The sequence below is a fragment of the Bemisia tabaci genome, chromosome 3 (genome assembly GCF_918797505.1).
Source record: "Bemisia tabaci chromosome 3, PGI_BMITA_v3".
Lineage (NCBI taxonomy): Eukaryota > Metazoa > Arthropoda > Insecta > Hemiptera > Aleyrodidae > Bemisia > Bemisia tabaci.
This window is the reverse complement of record NC_092795.1, coordinates 49,908,451-49,929,812: the sequence shown is the minus strand read 5'-3', so window position 1 is coordinate 49,929,812 and position 21,362 is coordinate 49,908,451. Positions and strand designations below refer to the sequence as shown.

The 21,362-nt window shown below is 36.5% G+C and overlaps 2 protein-coding genes across 2 annotated transcripts in view; one reads left to right on the top strand and one right to left on the bottom strand.

Annotated features, from left to right (window-relative positions):
• LOC109030547 (protein takeout) overlaps window positions 1-6,319 on the bottom strand; it is a 29,747-nt gene extending 23,428 nt beyond the window's left edge. Inside the window, exon 1 of the mRNA XM_019041549.2 lies at window positions 6,130-6,319. Coding sequence (XP_018897094.2) covers window positions 6,130-6,226 — 97 coding nt within the window. The 5' untranslated portion in view covers window positions 6,227-6,319. The remainder of the gene's footprint in view (window positions 1-6,129) is intronic.
• Window positions 1-21,362, top strand: part of LOC109030546 (ras-like protein 1) — a 122,549-nt gene that overhangs the window by 52,740 nt on the left and 48,447 nt on the right. The gene's annotated exons all lie outside the window — the stretch shown is intronic.

Genomic DNA, 21,362 nt, shown 5'->3' with positions numbered 1-21,362 from the left:
GACTTTAAAATCCCATGTTGTAGAACCTTATGTGCCGTAATATAATGGAGACTGTAAAAATAATCCGCTGCATTATTTCTGATTTCGAAACGATCCCTTTCTTTCCTCGTCTTTAAGTAACGTATTGCGAGTACCTACTGCACTGCGTGCATTGATAATGAATGTCTACTGTGTGTAGTTGATGAGGAGCAGTTGGTTGAACGGAAATATCGAAGGTATTTTCCTCAGTAAGATCGTTACAAAGTATACGTATGTGTCGTAATTTCAGTATTCAGTGCGTTGCGTAACTACGCAGGGTATCGATGATGAAATTAAAAAAGCAAGTGTCTTTGCTACGTTGCAAATTTCCAGAAAAATTAGAGGACAACTAATCATTGTCATTTGAAGTAATTTTGGGTTATTTATTCGACCCTCTGATAAGGTTTTCCAAATATTTCATGATGGAAAGTTCAAAAATATTATTTCTTTGAGAAAATATGCAATGATCGAATGTTTGAAACATGTCGATTAGGATGTACTTACACTTCTAAAATATCACCCCTCCCCCCCCCAAAAAAAAACAAAAAAAACAAAAAAAAACTTCCGTGGCAAGTATCGATGAATTCGACAGTTCCTTGTAAAATGAAAGAAAAGTCAGACCTATTTTTAGATGGAAGATGAATAGTAATGAATTATTACGAGGAAAATTGGGTTCAATTGCAGATGTGTAGCGCTGACCAAAAGGTTTTTTTCACTGATTGACATGATGTCATAAAATGATTTAATCATTAAATTTCAAAAAATACATCGTCATATAAAGGAACCTATGTTCATAATGTAGTTTAAAATTTTTAAAAAAATTAGAGAGGATGGTTTGGATAGGAATATTAAAATGTGAAGATAAATTATCGTGTAAAAATTGAATCGTGTGTAACGCGAGCGTTTTAAGATGATATTAAAATGCGCCGAACAGAGAAACAGTATTTCTATCTATTTTGAACATTGGTTTGACACTTCTAGTAAGCAAAGTCTCTTATCCTGATCACATTATGACATCATACTCTTCAGGGACATTATTATGATTGACAGTGATTAACCATGAAACTGCGTTGTAGTGCAATGCAAGTATTTGCTCTTGATACATGGGCCGGATAACTGTTAGCATCTCAGCAATTTTTCAGTATTCCTCCTCCCCCCTCCCCCTCGCCGTGCAAAAGGCTGGTTTATTTTCTCCATAACCGACACGGCCTTATGTGTTAAAAGAGGATCAAGAGCGTGTTATTGAATTACTGCCATTTTTAAACTGCTCAATGCTAGGATTAATTGCAATTTATGCGACAAGTTCTAGGAGAATGTCCTTTAGCCTTCCTTGCAAAAAACCGCTCGGCTGCCGTTCATATTAAGTTCGAAGAAATGAAGGTGATCGAATAGATAAATAATTCAAATCAAAGCACATCTGACTTTGTTAAAAATGATTTGAAGAGACAATCGTTAATCAAATTGTAAGTCTTGAAAAATTATCCCTTCGTTAAATTATTAAAAGTATAAGTTTAGGTATAAGTATAAAGTATAAGTAGTTGAAGTATTGCTATAAATGTAGTGAAATTAATACATTTTGTTGCCAATTTTAACTCAAAAGACAGAGAAGGGAGGAAAGGAGAAGAAACTATAAAGTATATATAACCATAAAATGTCGAAACTACGTTTCGAGACTTATCTAATGTACGTAAGTGGAAAATATACGCAGAAAAATAAAGAAACAAAAAGCCGGCCGGCATAATATACAAGAGTGGTTCTCTGAAACTGCAGCTTCAATTTGTTGATTAATTGGGAATCATTTATCAAAGGTATCTGCGCTTCTTCCACCTCGACGCGTTCACAACCGTTAGTGGGAAAATGCAGAATAAATTGTGTTCGCTTTCCATTCTCGAGGCACAAAGTTTCAACTTTCCCTCTAACGTTGATTTAAACGCGAATAGAGGCAAAAAGTTACATATTTGAGATTTTAGTGCATTTGACAAAGTCTTCTTCCAAAAAGAGCAACGTTTCACAAGTTTCACTAACTTAAAATTTCTTCCAAATTGAATTTACAACTCAGTAAAATCACTTTAAACTTCTCCGTAGGAAGACTAAATTTAACTTCTAAACTTTAAAATGAGGGGCTTGGACAAGGCGATAAGTGCAGTTTTTTCTGCTTCAATAAATACGTTTTTAAAGTTTCAAAATAACAAGGAGCCTCATGCCAGAAAAATGAGTTTAAACTCACTTTTTGATGCTCTAAAGTTAGATTTTAGTTGTGAATTTTTCACAAAAAATACTTTCAAAACAGTTTTTGTTGAGTTCATGAATATCACACTTTTTTTAAAACTGCACTTATACGCCTTGTCCTCCAAGTCCCTCAAATCATTTTCCTCGAATTTACAGCAGGTCATTTACCTTCTTCATTCACCGGAGATAAAAATTGACACTTAGGCCTTCTTTTCACTCTCTCCAAATATATTTACTCTTCGAGTGGAGTGTCCTTTAAGAAACCAAAGTGGCGAAAATCTTCCATCGCGAAAAAGACATAATATATTCAGCTGAGGACATGTTTTTCTAATCCCTCTACTCTCTCCATTTTTGCTTTCTTTTGCCTTTCGTATCGGGAAAATTTAGAGGTGTCTTGAATACCAATGAGACGCTCAAGAGGAAAATCGACGCTGGCTCCGTCCATTCGAACCGAGTTAAACAGAAAGAAACCGAGTTACATATAATTCAAACCGAAAGGAAAAGGTTTTAAGTTTTATTCCTCCTTTCGACTCGTAATAATACAGATAGAGTTCAATGCCTGTTTTTAAGATTAAAATATATTTTTTTGACTGCGCATTTTTCAAATTTAAGCTCAAAACTACTACTAGCTCATTTTCATCCAAAATATGACTTTCCTTCCTGTTGATTTTGACGTATCATATGCAAATTGATAAAATCAAAAGGAACTACGGAACACGCAAATTCTGCGCACATAGTTCCTTTTGGTTTCATTAATTTTCACATTGTACTTTCTCGCATAAATACGTCTAATTCAGTCTATTTTATCCTAAATGCAGCTTGAACAGGTTTGCATTCTTGGCTGACTAGTAGTGTATATCAAAGTCAAATTTTCTACGCAAGCGCCTTTGGAGTCGTAAGGCCAAGAACAATCCATGATTGTTTCACCTTCGTTTTTTTAATTTTTGTCTCTCAAATTCTTCAAAACAAAGAACCGGTTGGTATTAAATACCCCCCCCCCCACCCCACGTCCCTCCTCATAGAACAGGTCTAAACAAAAATTTACAAATCATTGCACTCTACACACGCGCAACTGAAGCAATACATTTCCGCCGGCATGCAGACAGCAAGTGATTCAGCATTCTATGATAAAACTAATACGACAAACCGCTTTAAAACTGCAATCTCATAAGCGAGATTCAATGATTAATCAAGCTTTCTTTACCTCTGAGGTTTATTTGGTCACGAGCGATGACAATTAATTCATTAAGATCGTTGACAAATTTCAGTGTCCGTGCTTTGTAAAAGTTCCTAAGATTTCACGCTATCGGTCGGGTGGGATGTGTGCAAGCGCTAAATTTTGTGCTAAAATCGTTTAATGGGCGAGTAAACAGATCCGTCCACACACTTGCGACGGTGTGAATGGCGTCGTGTGTGCAAGTATCTATTCTGAGAGGAGCTCTTTTGGATGGATAGGAGTTCTTGCACTTTTGACTGTTTATGAGAAGCACGGTTCATTATTCCCGTGCGCTGTGACCATGACCGCTCTGGAGGCCGTGAAGGGTACACATATTTGAACTTGCGGCTTTCACGTCCGTAATCTAATGAGAAGTTGGATTTTGAGTGGATCAATCATAAATAAGAGAGTAATAATCACGACGTATGCTAAATTTTCATGCTATGATATTCGTTTCCTATGTTAACTTACTTAGTAAAAATTTCACTTTTGAATTTTTTTTTTAAATCGAATGAAATTTTTGTAATTTTTGTTTTATGAAGAACGGAAAGAAAACACGTAAAACATATACCTAATATAAATAATAACTAAATAAACAATTTTATATTTTAATCGCTAAATTCATATACTTCATTTGATTAAAAAAAAACATATTTTATTTCAAAAGTGAACTTTTTACTAAGTAAAGTAAGATAGTAAAAAGTTCACTTTTGAAATATTTTTTTTTTTTTTTTAATGCAATTTCTGTAATTTTTGTTTTAAAAAGAACGAAAAGAAAACACATAAACCATAGAATAAATATTAAATAAACAATTTTACATTTTAATTGCTGAATTCATATATTTTACTGTGGTTCTGATTCTTTCAAAATTATTTAACATGAGTACAACCTCAATCAAATATAATCAAGAGCACATGAAAGCTATTTTGAATGCTCATAAGATTATATACTGGATGTTTCCACGCCATGATACACTGAGTTTGAAACTACTCTATACTCATTATAAAAAATATGGATTGGCTATTCATGCAATCCTAAATTATTAAGTTCAAATTTAATGGACAATTTATACTCTGATACTACATAAAATTGACTCATTTCGGTTCAAATGATTAAGTTCGGTTGACGATGGTCGGACTTTCCGCCTGTCATAAAAATAATCATTTTATTTGTTTATTATGATGACACTTAGCAGGGTCATTTTAAAAGAATACACCAAAATGTTGATAAAAATGCATCACCTAAGAAATTCTACATCTCGCTCATATATTCTTATCTCTGCCAGAAAAAAAGATACACAAAAGTATTTTCTATTAAAAAGAAGTTGAAGTAACGTATAGAAAAGCGACCTAACTTATCGTGGAAAAACTAATACATTTTTTTTTAAAAAAATTGAGTTCAATTATTGATATTTTTGCTAATGTCAAAAATTCAAAGTTGAGAAAAAGAATTGATTTTATGTAAAAAAAGGGTTAAAATATTATTCAGTATTTATTTTTTATTTTTATTTTTTTATGATTATGCACCAAGTCTAGTGGAAAAATAAAGAGTCGAATATCTCTTTTTCTCAGGTGCACCGAGATATTTCTTATTGCACTAATCGATCAAATGCCACTCACTTGAATTAGATATCGACGACCAATGTTCACCTAAATACTCCGTTTGAGACATTGCAAGTTTGAATTATTTCTTTTCTAAACCACTCAATATTTCTTCCAATTTTCTAAGAATTCCGTTCAGTGCCTAGCAACTGAACTGTGAAGAAATAGATCGAAATGTCGTTTCAATTTTTTGTTTTTTTTTTTTTGTAAAAATTAACTAAAATGTAAAAAATTGTGTACACTGCGATGGAACTGCGCACCATAAAACCCTCTATAGCATAGTATTACTATTTTGTAACAACCCACTTTTTAATTTTTTTTAAAAATTTAACTACTTCTCTGTGGCATCATGCAAATTCTAATGAATGTTTTCTTTTTTTGAAAAATTTATCACCGAAATTTGGAAATTCTGTGGGAAAGATTTGGAATTCTATTTTTATGAAAGCTACAACATAAATTCGTGGCCGCCAGAATCCAACACCGGAAATTAATTCATCCCATGGAGGGTTAAGCCCTCAATCAGCTGTATTATTCATATAGAAAAAATAAACTTCTTCATATGGGGAGCGCACTAAGCCAAAAGGAACCAGCGAGATTACAGTGTTTTCAAAATCATGCAAATGCTTCTTTTCTTTTAAAAATTCTTAATATAAGTATTAGTACATTTTACAAAATTATTTTCCTTTAAAGTAAACAATTTTTTGATGGGAAGCCAAAACTTTTCGCTATTCTGGGAGATTTTTTAGATAATTATGAAGAAGCAACATTTTTACAACATGTATAATCACGTTGGTTCCTTTTTGTCGAATGCGATCCATTTGGAAGTCAATGATTGAAAAAAAAAGTGAAGCAAAAACGATTTTTTGACCAAATTTGGAACTTTTTAGCAATTCTAGAAATTTTTTTAGATAATTATGAAGAAAAAACATTTTTTACAACATTGTAATTGCGCTGGTTATCCTTTTTCGTAAATGCGATTCATGTAACTCGAAGCTACTCATTTTTAGAGGGAAGGCACCATTAAAAAAATCCAAAATCAGGGTTGAATTTGGCGGGGAACTCACCTTTCGGAACGGGTCCGGCGACAACACCGCTTAGCACAGCACAACAAACTACAACAGCACCAACAACACTGATCGGATACATGTTTGGTCTCTGCATAGGTTGCCGGCAACGGATCAGAAAAGCCGAGGAGCAAGAAGACGGGTGAATTACTGAAAGCACCCGACACCAACCTCGCGTTATATACTCGCGTCCTCCGCGGAAAAGGAAAACGGCGGCCAAAAGAAAAATCCTGCTCCGACGCGCCCCTCCACTAGTCCGGTTAGACCACCCGTCGTACACCAAATTCGTCACGCTTCGGATCGAGTCCTCTTGGCTGGAGAGCTTCCGAAGATCGTTCGAATTTCCGGAAATTTGAGTTGATTCTCAAACTCACAAACTCAACACTCAACAAATTATCCTTAAAAGTTGCGCGAATTGTTTTTCACTCAGCCTTTTTTATATCAATAAAGAATCATTGAAAAGTTGCACGTTTCGGGTAATGATTAAAACACTGATTTCCGAACGCACATTTTTTGAAATTTGTTCGAATTTGAGGTAGGCGCACTCGACAAACGAAAAAAAAAAATCGCAAGTCACGAATTTTTGGCACACTGTATGTGTCCTGTACTGTCCGCGTTTGCTGGTTTATGAATCCAGAAATTTAAATCGGAAATGTTGCGATGATCTGGAGCTTATGAGATTGGCGTCAGAAGTGCTTGGTTTTTGCGAAGTGTCCGTTTTCATGGGTAGGTAAGAGTATTTATTTGAGCGATAATTTGCGTTTGATATTTGGTGGGTTCGCGGTAAATTGCATGTTACACGCATTGCCAATCCTCAATGAACGTTTTTTGATTGGGTTTATTTACCTTGTCATTACGAGATGATCGTTGTTGCCAGTTTGGCCCGAAAATGCGGGTAAATATCCGGGAATCCAGAGCCACTGAGTATGTGTTGGAGTTAAACAAACTTGGAGGTTCCTGCACGAAACTGCGAATATCGCAAAACTCTAAGGAATGATACATGGAATACTTTCCCCTACACAACAATCTAAAAAGCTGAAAAGTTGCCTCAGATCTTTTGTTTTAAGTATATTGACATGGAAAGGAGAAAAAAAAGAGATACATGATATTTTTTATTCACAGAACCGTTAAAATATATGGCGTCATATAGAATAAATAAAAACAAATTGAACCGTTCTTTAGGGACAAGCTCAAAAATCGAGAAAATTTGCCGTTTAGTTTCTTAAAGAATGGGTAACGCCCGAAAAAAAAAATTTTAATTGTAAATTTTTCAAATTTACCAACAATGATTCGGCAAGAAAATCGACAAGAGAATTTTAGACATTTCCGCGGAAAAAACTGCAATTCCGAAACCTGAACTATTGAAATCAATCATTCTTCAAATCTAAAACGATGCGATCCGCACATGCTATCATCTTTTACAACGGGGAAAAACTTCCAAAGCCCAAAAAAGCCTTTGATTCAACAATTGTAAGGAGGCTCTCAAAATACAAATCCAAAAATTGTGTTTTGGAATGGCATCACTGTTTGGTGGCGGCATTTGAGTTGGACTTGATTCCAGTCGGATACCCGAATAAACAAAAAAGTGGTCGAAATTGTTTCACCTCCCCCGCGCACCGCTAATTCATTTCCGTTTTCCACAGCGAGCTCTCACCGCAAATGTCTGAGAACTCGGGGGATAATTTTTGCGTGTCATTACTCTTAGTAATTTATCTGCGGTTGAGGCCCGATCGAAGTGACTCTAAACTTCCTTTCTGTACAGCGCAAAACCACATTCATTCCTCGCTAAAAACAAGAATGTGTGGAAGATTTTGGAAATGGCATGCCACGGCAAATATAGTATCAAGAGACTAATAGAATGATATAGAACCAAATCAACAAAACACCGAAAAAAATTGAATGCTAAGATAGTATCCTGGACATTGGCGAGGCGTGAATGATCAATTATAGATATTCTCCATTTGAAGCTGTGATAAATTATCGATCATGAAGGTGTTTGTTGCAAACCCCCTGTTTATCGATCCTTTTCCGTAGGTCTAAATGGCAGATCAATCGATTTACAGAAAAGCACGTCACACCACTGATCCTGGATGTGGAAAATGTGTCCGGTGATCCGCAGATTATAGCCTGCTGTTAACTTTACGCGCTGCTGGGAATGCAACTTCAACTGAATCGGTCATTCGCGACTTTTTTGCAAGAATTGGTCCAATGTGTCAGTGCGTTAAAGTCGCCTTCAATTTCGAATGATACCGTGCCACGCTTGAGTGATCGAATAGTTGCATCGTACTTTTGCAGTTTGCACGCTAAATATAAGTCGCGTTTATTTCACCGTTAGTCTTTTAAACTTGGTGACTCTGTCGTTGCGGAAATTTCCTTAGTGACTTGATGCGTGCAGTTCGCCTTCAATTTCCAGTGATACTGTGCTACGCTCGGGTGGTTGAATAGTTGCCATACACCTTACGCTGAGTATAGATCACGTTTATTTTTTTGATTATTATTCTTTGAAATCCAGTGACTTTAGCCGTTGCAGGAATTGGCGTAGTGAGTTGATGCGTTAATTTCGTCTTCAATTTCGAGTGAAACTGTGTCACGCTTGGTTGGTCGAATAGTTGCGTCGCACATTTGCAAGCTAAATATTGTAGGTATCGTTCATTTTTATTGTATTTCTAGAACGCCTCATCACCAATGATGTGTTTGACGCAACCTTAAGCATCCGAAAGGCGGCCAGAAAATTATTCGTCGGTGATAAGTGCATGGGCATCACAAATGTAGCGGGGATGTAACTGTAAAACCGACTACCCAACAGTAAGATGCCGTTGCTTCGAGAATGGCATGAGGTGCCACTCGAAAGCCGCGTGCCACCCTTCGACAAATTGTAAACATCGTGATTTAAAAGTGCCTAATGCCCATTTCCCCCCCCCCTTTTTTTCATACATATCCTGGCATTTAATCAGTGAAAAATTTTGTAGGAATTTTAATAATTTCCAAGCGACTTATTAAGGGACTATTCATTGTGTGCAGAACTTAATCTGCGACCTTTCAAAAGCCCTCAGACGCCTTCATTTTGACGCTTCAGATGGAAACTAATCGTCCAATAATACATAAATTAGTCGAAACCCTAATTATACTCTGATGCTAGATAAATAATTTTCTTTCAAATTAAAATTCACAACTTAGGTAATGAAGGAGTTTTTGAAACGCGTTTTGGGGCATTTATCCTTACAAAGTACACAAATTTATTGCGAATTCTCTCGTGAAATGTTATTGAAAGTGAACCTGCGTAAATATTTAATGTGAACCGAGCTGTATGTGTCTCTTCCGTCAAAAATGTTGCTTCATCATTGCCCCACGACGCTTTTTTTTTCTCTCGGGTACATTATAGAATCATTTGCAAATCATTTCCGCTTGAGGGTACAAGGTTCCTTTTCTTTTCCTCCGAAGCAAGTGACATTTCCCCAGATACGTACGGAATGTTTCCATATCTTTCTGATTCTGATTCATCCATTCTGAAAATTGAGTTTGTCCGCCTGCTTCTAGATTGTTGTCCTCAAGTTGTGATTTACGCGTTCACTATGAGGAAACCTTAGCGCCGACCCTAACCAGTAGTCTGATTTGGACACGAAAGAGAATAATGAAAACCATGGGGAAATCTTAGCTACAAATAAAACACTAAAAGTAGGCCGTTTTGAGCTGTCACACAGTGAATCAAGTCGGTTAGATAAGTCGGACATGAAATTTTAGACTAAAATTGCGAATTTTGATGCTTATTTTGTCATCATATTTTAAATTTCAAGGGCTGCTTACAGAAGAAAATTCTACGAGGAAACTAATGAAACCACTTTTAGAACCTTAAAGTTTTGCACAAAAGGAGTGATAATCGTTTGAAGTTTCCAAATTTCGTCCGATCTCCCGTACTGACTCGATCCACCGTGTGTCGTCGTAGATTCATTGTCAGCGGCAAAAGGCACAAAATATATTTTCCCATTTATAAATTAAAAATAACGAGTGACAGGTGAACTGCAACGTTGCAAATCGAGATGTGTGGTCGCGAATTTTCACCGTCGATAAGTTCCTTAATGAGGAATGAATATTAAATCAAGTTTCAGGTATTATAGGAAGTATAGTTAAAACTGTGACTTCTTTCCTGTTAGGTATGTTGCCATCAGAATTTCCATAGATTGGAACTGTAAGTTTCGATTTCACGAAGTTGTTTTCTCATCCCTTAGGGAAAATCCGGACAACCTCCTGCACGTTGTCCACATTTACCGAGAACAGAATGATAGTCATGATCACCAAGAAAAATTGATCATGTAGAGCCCTCAACAAAATTCTTCGTCCATTCCTTTTGACTCATACGCAGATCATGCTATTCGATAAATCTGCGGGACCTTCTCGAAATTTGCGCGAATCTACTGTCTATTAAATTTTCGGATTGAGCCGTGACAATTGAAATTTCCTCTACCTTCAACGAGATGAGATACAAGTTTTGAACAATGCGTCGGAGAGCAGATAGGTTGTTGAGAATAATCTTTAATGGCACACTGGTGCAGCTCCATCGAGGTACAGCCTATCATCAAACTAGTAATTAGGGGTAAAAAATGCGTCGGCATTTAGCTCTTTGCTCAAGGAAGAACATGGAAAATTGACTTTAAGTATTGGGTGTTGAAGTTTTCAAACGACTTTCGAAAGAGTCGCCTGGTGGTTATGATCATACGTCGTTGAGTCGTTGTAACACGTGAGGATCTGATCATCAGGTTTGACTAATTAGTGCACACATTCTAATTTTGAAAGATCCTCATAGGTATGTTTTAAGCATGAGCTGCAGCACGATTTATTTTACTGTCAGTTTCCCAAAGCAGAAAATAGCAAATCCTTAAAATCTGATGGTATGTCTTATCTCTCACTTCTAATCATGCTTGATGCATTTTCAATCATTCCATGGAAAAATACATAAAAAGTGCTCTCTGTGTGTATGTTGTTGTTGTTGTTGTTGTTTTTTTTTTTTTTTAAATATTCTTGTGCGAAACTTGTGTTGTAGTGAATGTATCTGTGCGGCTCTTAGAGTAGTTTAACGTTATGTTTTTGAATATTTTCAAATTATACTTAAAATTCAATCGGTTTATTATCGCACGTATGAAAATTCGGTGGTCTCCCTTTTATCTCTTTGTAATACTTTCTTGCGGTCCTGATTTGATTAAAGTAATTCAAATGTCTCAATTCGCTGAAGTACTTGCACGATGTGATTCCTTCAATGAAAAATTAGGCACATTGTTTGAAAACAGTCAGTATGCAAGCATTAACTGCTATGATTGCATCAAGTAAATGTGCTATTCTACAACATTCCCTCCAATGTTCTACTAATTTTTCTCAAAATCTGTTTAAAAGTCATTCGTGTGCAGTTTTGTTAATTGGCACAGCATTGAATACAGATCTGGGTGTTTTCCTTTAGAAATTTTAAAAACCAGCTTGTGCAACTAACGCGCAAAAAAAATCTGGTTTGTGTTTTTGACATGATTTTTTCTAAAGCCAATTTAATGCCGGTGAAAATCAAATCCAGCCTCGGCGAATTTGTAAGAATATATCACTCAATACGTGTAAAATGTCTCTCATGATCCGGCAAAGTCACTAAAAGATACGCGACTTTGTGAATTTTGCCTAACTAGCACATGTTTGCGATTTTTTTCATATTATTGTACGTGTTTATTTTTCGTATTAATATACATATATAGGTCGCTTTAAAGCACTCCCTCGCGCTCTGCGACTCCTAACCTCCACTGCTCTTCGTATTATTCGTATTGATTTCCTCCTAAAATTTTGCTTTCTTTCAATATATGAGTCCAATTTACAACTATCTTACCTACAGTAAAATAATCTTGAACCTAATGAGCCCTCTCAAAAATAAAATTCTGGATGTAGTTCAATGGCTATAATTAGACTAAAAGAGTTAGGGTCTGAGAAAGAAGAAACGAATAAGAAATATGTTCTCTGTGAGCTGTTCTACGTAAACTTTTTAAGCTTCAAAAATAATGCTACATTTTAAAAAAGAGTAAAAACACCTTTTCATTTAATGAAAACAACTTATAAATCATACTCTATAATATAAAATAATAGGAGTAGCGAGTAATGCATAATTTCTGAGATGCGAGGCGCTTTCGGGGATTTGGACCGCGAACCTGTCTGGGAGCGTGCACCCTTTAGTTAAAATAAAATGAGCCTGAAAACAAGCTGAAAGATTCAACACCTATAAAATAGACGTGAGAGAATATTGTATGTAATGGCAAACTCTTTGGTTGAATTCGCTGGAGCGCACTGATTGTTTTTTTAAACATTTTTCTAATAAAACCCTATTGATGAGCTCAAGCTCATTGATCATTGAATTTTCCTTTTAGACTTCATAGACATTTTATCATCCAACTTCTGTTGCCTGTATATAGTTTAATCTTGTCAAATCCGACTTTGGAGGTGGACTCTCTGGGGGCGGTGACCCTATGTACCACGTCGGATGACTTAACCTTTGCTGACAGTTCCAATTAACACCATGGTTTCGCCGCTGCCAACAAGGTGAAAACTCCCTTGCCTCTGATCTTGGGTCTCTAGAAAAATTCGGGAAAATTTGGAGTTATCGGAGAAATTGGCAACTTCCGACAACTAATCTTTGAGGAGAAGTTTAGCTGAATGAGGAAAACGGGGTAAACTTAGGGCTATTTTTTGCGACACAGCGTGTTGCTTTTTTGCACCTTTTCGTGAGGTACCCACGGTAACTCATTAAGCTAATTTTAAGAGAGGCAATTGAAAAAAAGCTACGGTGAATCCTGCTAGATTTTTCTTTCGCCACAAAAATAGACGGGACTAATTGCGGTGAAAATTAATATGCATCTGCATGAATATTAACCGAATATAATTTTGAAGTTGTCTGCGCTTTTTTGCGATCCTTTGTTTTGGTTCAGCTGAATAACAAATCAGCTAACTGACTCTGAACATCCACATTAAAATGCTCCATTTTAGAAAAATACGCCCTTTTTAAAATGCACAGAAACATGCAACAAAAACTTAAAATAACGAAATTCCTGTTATTTTTGCAATTTGGGTTTATTTCAGATTCTCATGATAAATTCCCCCTTTACGTATTTTCAATAATAAATTAGCTGGTTTAGCGAGAGGGATTTGGTAAAGTTTCCTCAAATACTAATTTTGGTTTCGATGTCTCATGTCCATTAGTATCGAATTCTCGGTGGATAATGGTAAGAGGGCGAACGAGACGTTTTAAAACACATTTCATCATATTCGCAAATCCTACGCTGAAGAATCTAGAGAGCCCAGACTGTCGTACTAAGGAAGAACGCCGGATGAGCCTCCAGGCGTTGCCAAATTTCCTTTGATAAATACGAATTTTTAAGAAAATTTGTGAATATTTTACTCCCGATTTTTGGAGGATTTCATTCGGAATTCAATCCTAAGTATCTTAAAATTTCAAGGAAAGATACTCATAAATTTCCTCCAAAATAAATGTTTTATCATGAGAAATCTGACAATCCTCGAATGATCTTGCGGCGTTTTTCCTTAGCACGGTAGAATACTTGTGCGTGATGAATTCACTTTTTCCAGATCAAAAACGTTCGAAAAGAAGAAAACTAGCCTGAGCCTTATTTTTGTAATGAACGAGTGCATCAACGAAGCGAATGGATTTTTACAAATTAGCCAACCGGATCTAGTATGAGCAAAAAAGGGAGCTAAAAACCAGTGTAAGTCGGAAAATTGTAGAATGAGTGTGCCCGAGCGTTATGCAATCCGTCGCGGGAAAAAAAAGAAAGCTGGATGAGCCAATTATTTCTGAATCTGGATAGCTCGCGAAAATGGCGTTACAATGAGTCCGCAACCTTGTTGCTTTTCGTTTCTCTCGTGTTTGTCCGACCTTTGTCCTGCTCTGTCGTGCTGAGGAAGAACACCGTAAGAACATCCGAGGGTTGCCAAATTTCCTCTCCTAAAATATTGATTTTTGAGAAGGATAATGAATATTTCTACTTGAAATTCCCTGATACTTTAGATCACATTGCGAGGAAAATTCTCTGAGAGAGTGGACGGAAAATTTTCATAAGTTTTCCGGAAAATTCGTATTTTACTGAAAAGAAATTTGGCAACGCATGAAGGTTCATACGGCGTTCTTCCTTCGCACGGCGGTGCTACCCTTCCTTTCGTCTGCACACGTCGGTGGAAATAAATCTGGGAGGCAATTTACTCGTCAGTCGTCACGTGTTGCACGTGCGGTGAATAAAGAAGAAACTATTTGGGCAAATCTTCAGCCGGTGAAAATCTCCTTTTCCTCGAATTCGAAGCAGTGCTTTCAGGACTCCATTGCTTTCGACCCATGGACCAAGATCTGCGAAGATGCTAACTTCCGCGGCCGATTTTGGAAAATCATGGCTCGGAAAATTGGACCGCGATGCGTACCCCTTAGTTTTCCACTATGATTAGTCAGTCGCTTAAATCACAAAATTGTATGTTGATATAATTGAATATCTTCAGAGTATCTTAAATGTATAAAATGAATCCAACCGCCTTGTTCTATGTTCCAATACATCAGTTATTTCTTAATATTGTAAAATATTGTAAAAAAAAAAAAAAAAAAAAAAAAAAAAAAAAAAAAAAAAACCATCAGTTCAGATATCGCACTTTGGAAAACAAAGTTAAGTAATGAGGTTACCCATTCCGATGGATCCGATTGCCGCACAGTGAATCGAGTCAAGAGGAGAGATCGAACAGAATTTGGGGACTTTAAAAGCCTATAACTTCGTTAAATCAAAACTTTTAGATTTTAAAAGAGGTCTCATTGATTTCATCGTAAAATTTCCTTCTATAAGCACCCCTTAAACTTTAAATTGTGACGAATTAAACATCAAAATTTACGGTTTTTGTCAATAATTTCATGTCTAACCGTTCTGATTGACTCGATATCACCGTGTGACACGGTGAAATGATAATAGACTAAGTAAAGTTGTACTCTCATGCGTAAAACTGCAAGCTCAGGTATAGCCATGAAATTGCAATATTTATAAATCATTTTATCCCGCTAAATGCCGATTTTAATGATTCATTTTTTTTTGGGGGGGGGGGTTAAGCAGGCATTTTTCAATGCAAAGGTAAATTGCGACTTATTCAACCTGTATTGCAATTAATGTCAATAAGAGGAGCCCCTTCACTCTGTAGATAGGCAACATACACAACCTTTTGATGCTATGGAAATGTCTAACTTTCCACAGGTGTGATGCAATACAGCGCGATATGTATTGCAACTTGAACTATTATAAATACTGTGATTTTTTTTTTTTTTTTCATAGCCTCTTAGATTAAGATCTCTGATTTCGATCTATTTTTTACTGGACGTTGCCATCGATGAAGTAGCTGAGCAAAATTTTGGCGATTTATGGCCCAAATGACCATGATGAACTCGAACATCAGGTAAAAAAATCAGTCGAAATGTTCAACTCTCACGAAGTAAAACGAGAACCGATTGTCAGCATTTTTGAAGTAACCCCCCCCCCCTTCATCCCTTCGTCCGCCATGTTTCAAGATTGTTCTTCCACTCTTATTTTCTCCCCTCCCCCCGCGCTAACGGAGCGCGATCAGGCAAATTGTCCCGCAATAATTGTCAGCCGGGACGACATTGACATTGCTTCAGCATCAGTGGTAGCGCCACTTTGAAGGAGTATAATGTGCACTTGCGATGAGCTATCCTTGAAAGCGGCATGCGGAAATGCGGCTGGCCGGCCGGCCGGCGCACGGTGGAGCGAAGCATAGGAATGCCCGGTCATCGCTTTGCTCCCGAACTTGTTTCGACTATTCCACTCGTTCCAATGGGCATTTCGTGATGAAACTTGGGCATCTTATGGTATTTTGATCGTAGAATTCATTTTTGACCTTACTTTACTTGATTTATTGACGGAAACACATAATTTTGAGGGTTCTTTTTAACTTTCAGTAGACACGTGAAAACATAAGTTACTCAAAGATAAATTTCACTCGTTCCTGTGGACATTTCGTGTTGAAACTTCGCAGGCTTGTGGTATTTTGATCGTAGAATTCATTTCTGACCTTACTTTTCTTGATATGTTAACGCAAACGTACGATTTTTGTGGGTTTTCTAACTTTCAGCGGAAACATAAAAAGATAAGTTGCTCAAAGATAAATTTTACTCATTCTTGTCGGAATTTCGTGTTGAAATTTGGTGCAATCGTGGTATTTTGAACGTAGAATTCATTTTTGACATTAGAATTGTTTGTATGTTAACGTAATTACACTACTTTGGTTTTTTTTTTTTTTTCTTAACTTCAGGTAGAAATGTGAAAAGAAAAGTTACTCGAAGATAGAATTAACTCGTTCTGGTAAAAAACACGTGTTTGAATCGTTGATGCACGATCATACTTTCATCTTAGAACCAATTTTTGAGCTTAATTTTGTTATTTTTTTCTCATGCATACGTGCTTTTGAAGGATTTATTTAATAATCGATCGGAATGCACATAAAGAAAATTTACGCAGAGATTTTATCTGTTCCGATTGACAATTCATGTTGCAGCTATTGATTTCCTGTGATATTTTCATTGAGGAAGCAATTTTTATCGATACTATGTGATCTCTCAATGTAATGAATGCTCATATTTCTATATCGATTATGAAAAAAATATGGTATTACCGTTACCTTTTACACTGAAAAAAAGAGATAGGGGTTTAGTCCCAACTGTTGGATGATATGGACAATTCCAATTAATTGTGGTGATACCCCAATTCATTGTGGTAATACCCCGATTAATTGTGGTAGTACCCTCTTTCATCAAGATCGACACCGCTATCTTCATGAAGATCTGAAATCAAAAGCTCGCGGTGGATGTCCTAAGGATCGAGAACTTTTGATTTCTTCTTATTTGAGGAATTATATCTAAACAAACAGAAAACACGGAACACGGAACAACACGAAACACGGAAAATTAAAGATCAACACTAACAACGAGATTAAATTGCACGGTAAATCGGTCCATCTCATATCACGAATCACGATATCTCAGAATCAGCTGGGACACTTCCAACGCTTTGTAAAGGATTTTATATATACCACGCCTGAAGCGCCAAGCGCTTCGGGAGGTTGGGCTGCGAAGTGGTCAGGGGATGTAACCCCTTCTATAATGAATAATTCATTCAAAGGTACCGATAGAACATTCAACATTTTTATTTTCTCCTTAAAATGCCAAACAATCATATAAGATAAAAGCAAAAACAGCTCTGTTTCCCCGCCTCGATCGCGAGTTCGCGAACCTATCAAATGATGAATTTTGGCCAAAAAATGGGCAAAAGTAAGGTCAAAATTGAATTCTACGATGAAAATACTGTAAGTACATCATGTTTTAAAATGAAAATCCGACTGAGTATATTAAGACGCCAAGATAATCAAGTAAGATGTAGAGAAACAGCGAATTCCGCCCTCACTTTTTCAGATAAAAATCGATGTAACTCTCAAAGCGGCAGCTGGCGGCAGCCAAATACGACGGATTCCTCATCCTGGGGGATCACTGGAACACGCCTTATGCATGATTGGACGGCGAAATGCGGCGAAATTTTTAAAAGTCTATTCAAACATTTATTTTCTTATTTTCGGAAGGGTCATCTTTGATCAGACATTACAACGTATACAATTGAGTAAATTTAACTTTTTAATAGTGAAATATATTCTTCATACACTCTAGAATAAGATCCAAGCATTCATATTTGTGTCAATTATCGTCACTCGAAGAGGCAGGTATGGAAACCGACCTTAGAAAACAGAGCAAAATCGGCCGTTACAGAAAATGTCAACTTCAGGAGTCCAGGGAGCAAAAGCATTTGAAAAAATCATCAAACCAACACTAGATTCATATAAAATGGATCCTTAGGAACACATTCCATCACATCTTTATGCAAAACATGAGAACACCCCATGTCCGAGGTTTTACCCATTTCGTCCCACTGTGCGGCGCGGCGCGGCGCGGAGCGTCATGTCGTGTCGCGTATGGCGGAGCTAATCAGACTATTAAAAATTAAAATATTTTACCGCCCGCACGTGTGTCTCCTTCGCTCTCCTTCGGATCTACTCTCATTGTACTCGCCAATATGCATGCATTTTAATACCTTAAAGTTCAACATTCGACGGCAAAAGACGCTTTGTCTGGCGCCAATGCGGCGACCTATATTTAGGAATATTTTCGTGTTGAATATCGCGCTTCCTCGGGGAAAGAGACTCGCGGATTTTGAACTTTCACGAGACTCTGTCTTGCCGAAACTTGCCGTTTTGAGTAATGAGGAGGGGGACAGTGCCTTTTATCTGTTCTGCTCCAAGGTTTAACTATTTTGCAAAATGTGTAACAAAAGATTTTACCATTGAATTTATCATGTATTAAAAATGAAACATTTCAGGTATGAAAGTAAACAAATAAAGATGAATCACAAAACAACATGAAAATAGCTCATGTCAAAAAACGTGTAGCTCCGATAGCGGTATTACTAGTCTTCGCTCATGTTCTACTATTATTGTTGCTATTTTTTCCCAAAAATAAAATAAATTAAAATTTGTGTAAACATCTTGGTAAATTCTCCTCCTTCATTTAAAAATAATCACAGAAAATTTCATGGAGATATTTCAGTTTTTTTCATTTATTTGTTCATTCATTTATTTTATTATATTATTTAAATAAAACATTGAAATATAATCGGAGATGTTTAAATGTTGCAATGGAAATGCGTTTTTTTCGACTCTAGTAAACGAGATGTTTCAACCACAGAATATCTATCCTTCAGGAGCAGAATCGAGTGCGACAAAATTATAAAAAGAATGAATGTTGCACAGCAAAAATCATTTTGAAAGACTAAAAACACTCATGACGAACATTATTCATTTGGTTGTGAAACATTTATGTTTATTCATGTTTTATAGCTCCCATGATCCGTGTTTACTAGCACAAGCAAGACATTTTTTGTTCATTTGATTTTGGAATAGGATGGTAGGAAAATGCTAAGGCCATGCTATTCTACAGGGAAATCAAGGTCAAAAAATTCCAAAAATGCCATTAGATTGAACATTTTTAACTCTGAAGAGTGTAAGTCCAAGTCTGCTGGGCTTATGGGTGATTTCACAATAACAGGAATAGTTAAAATGTGAAATACCTTAGAAATAAAAGTGCACCAATTTTAACATGATTTCATTACCTCATTTTAAAGGTATTAAACTTCCTTTTTCCAGCTTTGGCACGCTCTATTTTGATTCAGTGCAAAGTTAAAGTGATTGATAAACAAGCCATTGAATCAGGTATCAGCGCTTCCCGCGGGACTGCTGGAGGTCCACGCAAACATGGCGGCCCTGCCAAATTGTGTCGGTTACGTAACAGACACAGCGTAACCGACACTCAAAAATGTGAGATTAAAGATGATACAACAGATGAAACTTGGCAATTCTTGAGTTATGAGGTGGAATTAATGCTGCCTTAAAAGTTTTCTAAACTTTGGAGACTTCGTTTTAGTTTAATACTATTAAATTGAGGTTTTTGCGTAGTGAGGAATTAGTGCTACACACGTAAAAATCACTGGTTTTCATAATAATTAAAGTTTTCATTGTAAAAAAAAACTGACTTATTAGTAACAGTTTTGTCAAGAAGACTTCAGCGAACAATTTGATGGCAGTTTTGAAACTCCTGACTCCATCTGGGGAGATAAACACTGCACTTTATACAACTGCAAAAATTTGTTGCCAAATGTGGTGACACCTCTTTCTTATGACTTTTCTCGCTCAATAATAAACATTTCAGTTCAAACTGGCGATTTTCTTGAACACTAGAGTCTCTTTTCAGCAAATATTGCCAATGAGTTCATGATCAGTACTGATTTGTTACCGCAAATTGCTCTTTTGCTTCAAAATCGGGGTTGGCGACGCGTAACCGACCGGACATTTTCGGCCTTTAAAGTCTCATATTATTAATAATAATTCATCATATTTTTAGCATGATAGTTCAGGACATCATCTATTGATCAATTAATTTGGTTTTCAATCGTTTTGCCCTACGTCGTTCAAAACCCACGGCGACACGACTATTCCTATTATCGTGAAATCACCCTTATAGTGTTTTTTATAATCTTGAATATTTTACATCAGTCACCATCCAAATCCAGAAAAAAGGAGAACTGGTGCCAAAAAATTAATTATTAAGATATAATTATCACCGCCGACAGCAGTGCTTACAGATGTCTTGAAGCATACCTACTGCCAAACTAAAGTGGCCCATCATTGATATTAAGAGACCCTAAACATATAGAAAGTAACCAATCCTTTCCATTGGCAACGCTGGCTCATCCGTTTCTCGGAAGGAACTATTACAGCCGTAAAAGTGGTTGCCCGGGTGTGGGTACTTCAAGCTCAAGGTCCTTGGTTCCCAAATACAACAAATGATAAATCACGTCTTCCTGGGCAACATCACGTAAGATTCTAACGATGCCTCCCGCATAAAAATCAGACAAGCACTATCGCGAAATCTTTCAGCGAGTTTTAGAGCACCAAGATCAAATTTATTCTGCTTTGAGGAAGCTTATTATGTGTGTGAGCACCTACTGGAAAATGCACACCGGTGGTCTGGGGCAATTTTTTTGGAGGAGTGATTCCTGTCAAGATAGGTTAGGATTTTGGAGCTAAAGTTTGATATGGGAAACGGGTATTTCCAAATAATGTGTCGCTGGCGAATTAGCTCATCTCTGTGCAAAAATAAGACGTTAGAATTCGCATCATAATCCAAAATCTTTTAAGTCGCAAATATGTCAAGTGCAGAAATTGGACCGCGTTTTGCAAGAAGGAACCAAGCCACGTCAGTTAATGCCAAAAACTGAAAAATTTAATTTTTCACAAAAGAACGATTGTGCGGATTTTTTTTTTTTTTTTTTTTTTTTTTTTGTGAAAATTTTAAGGAATTTGCTACAGGCTATGCAGAAAATTCACTGAAATCTGCACACAAAAAAGTCGGCACAACCATTTTTAAGTAAAAAATTAAACCGTCCAATTAAATTTAGGAAAAGCTGATGTGGCTTGGTTTCTTTCGGCTTAGCACAGTCCAATTACACGTCACTAATCCTGAAAATACCTGAAATACTCTTTGCGCTGCAAACCTCAAACCAATTCCAATTTCACGGAACATTTTCAGATGATTTACTAACAAAGAGGTATCAACA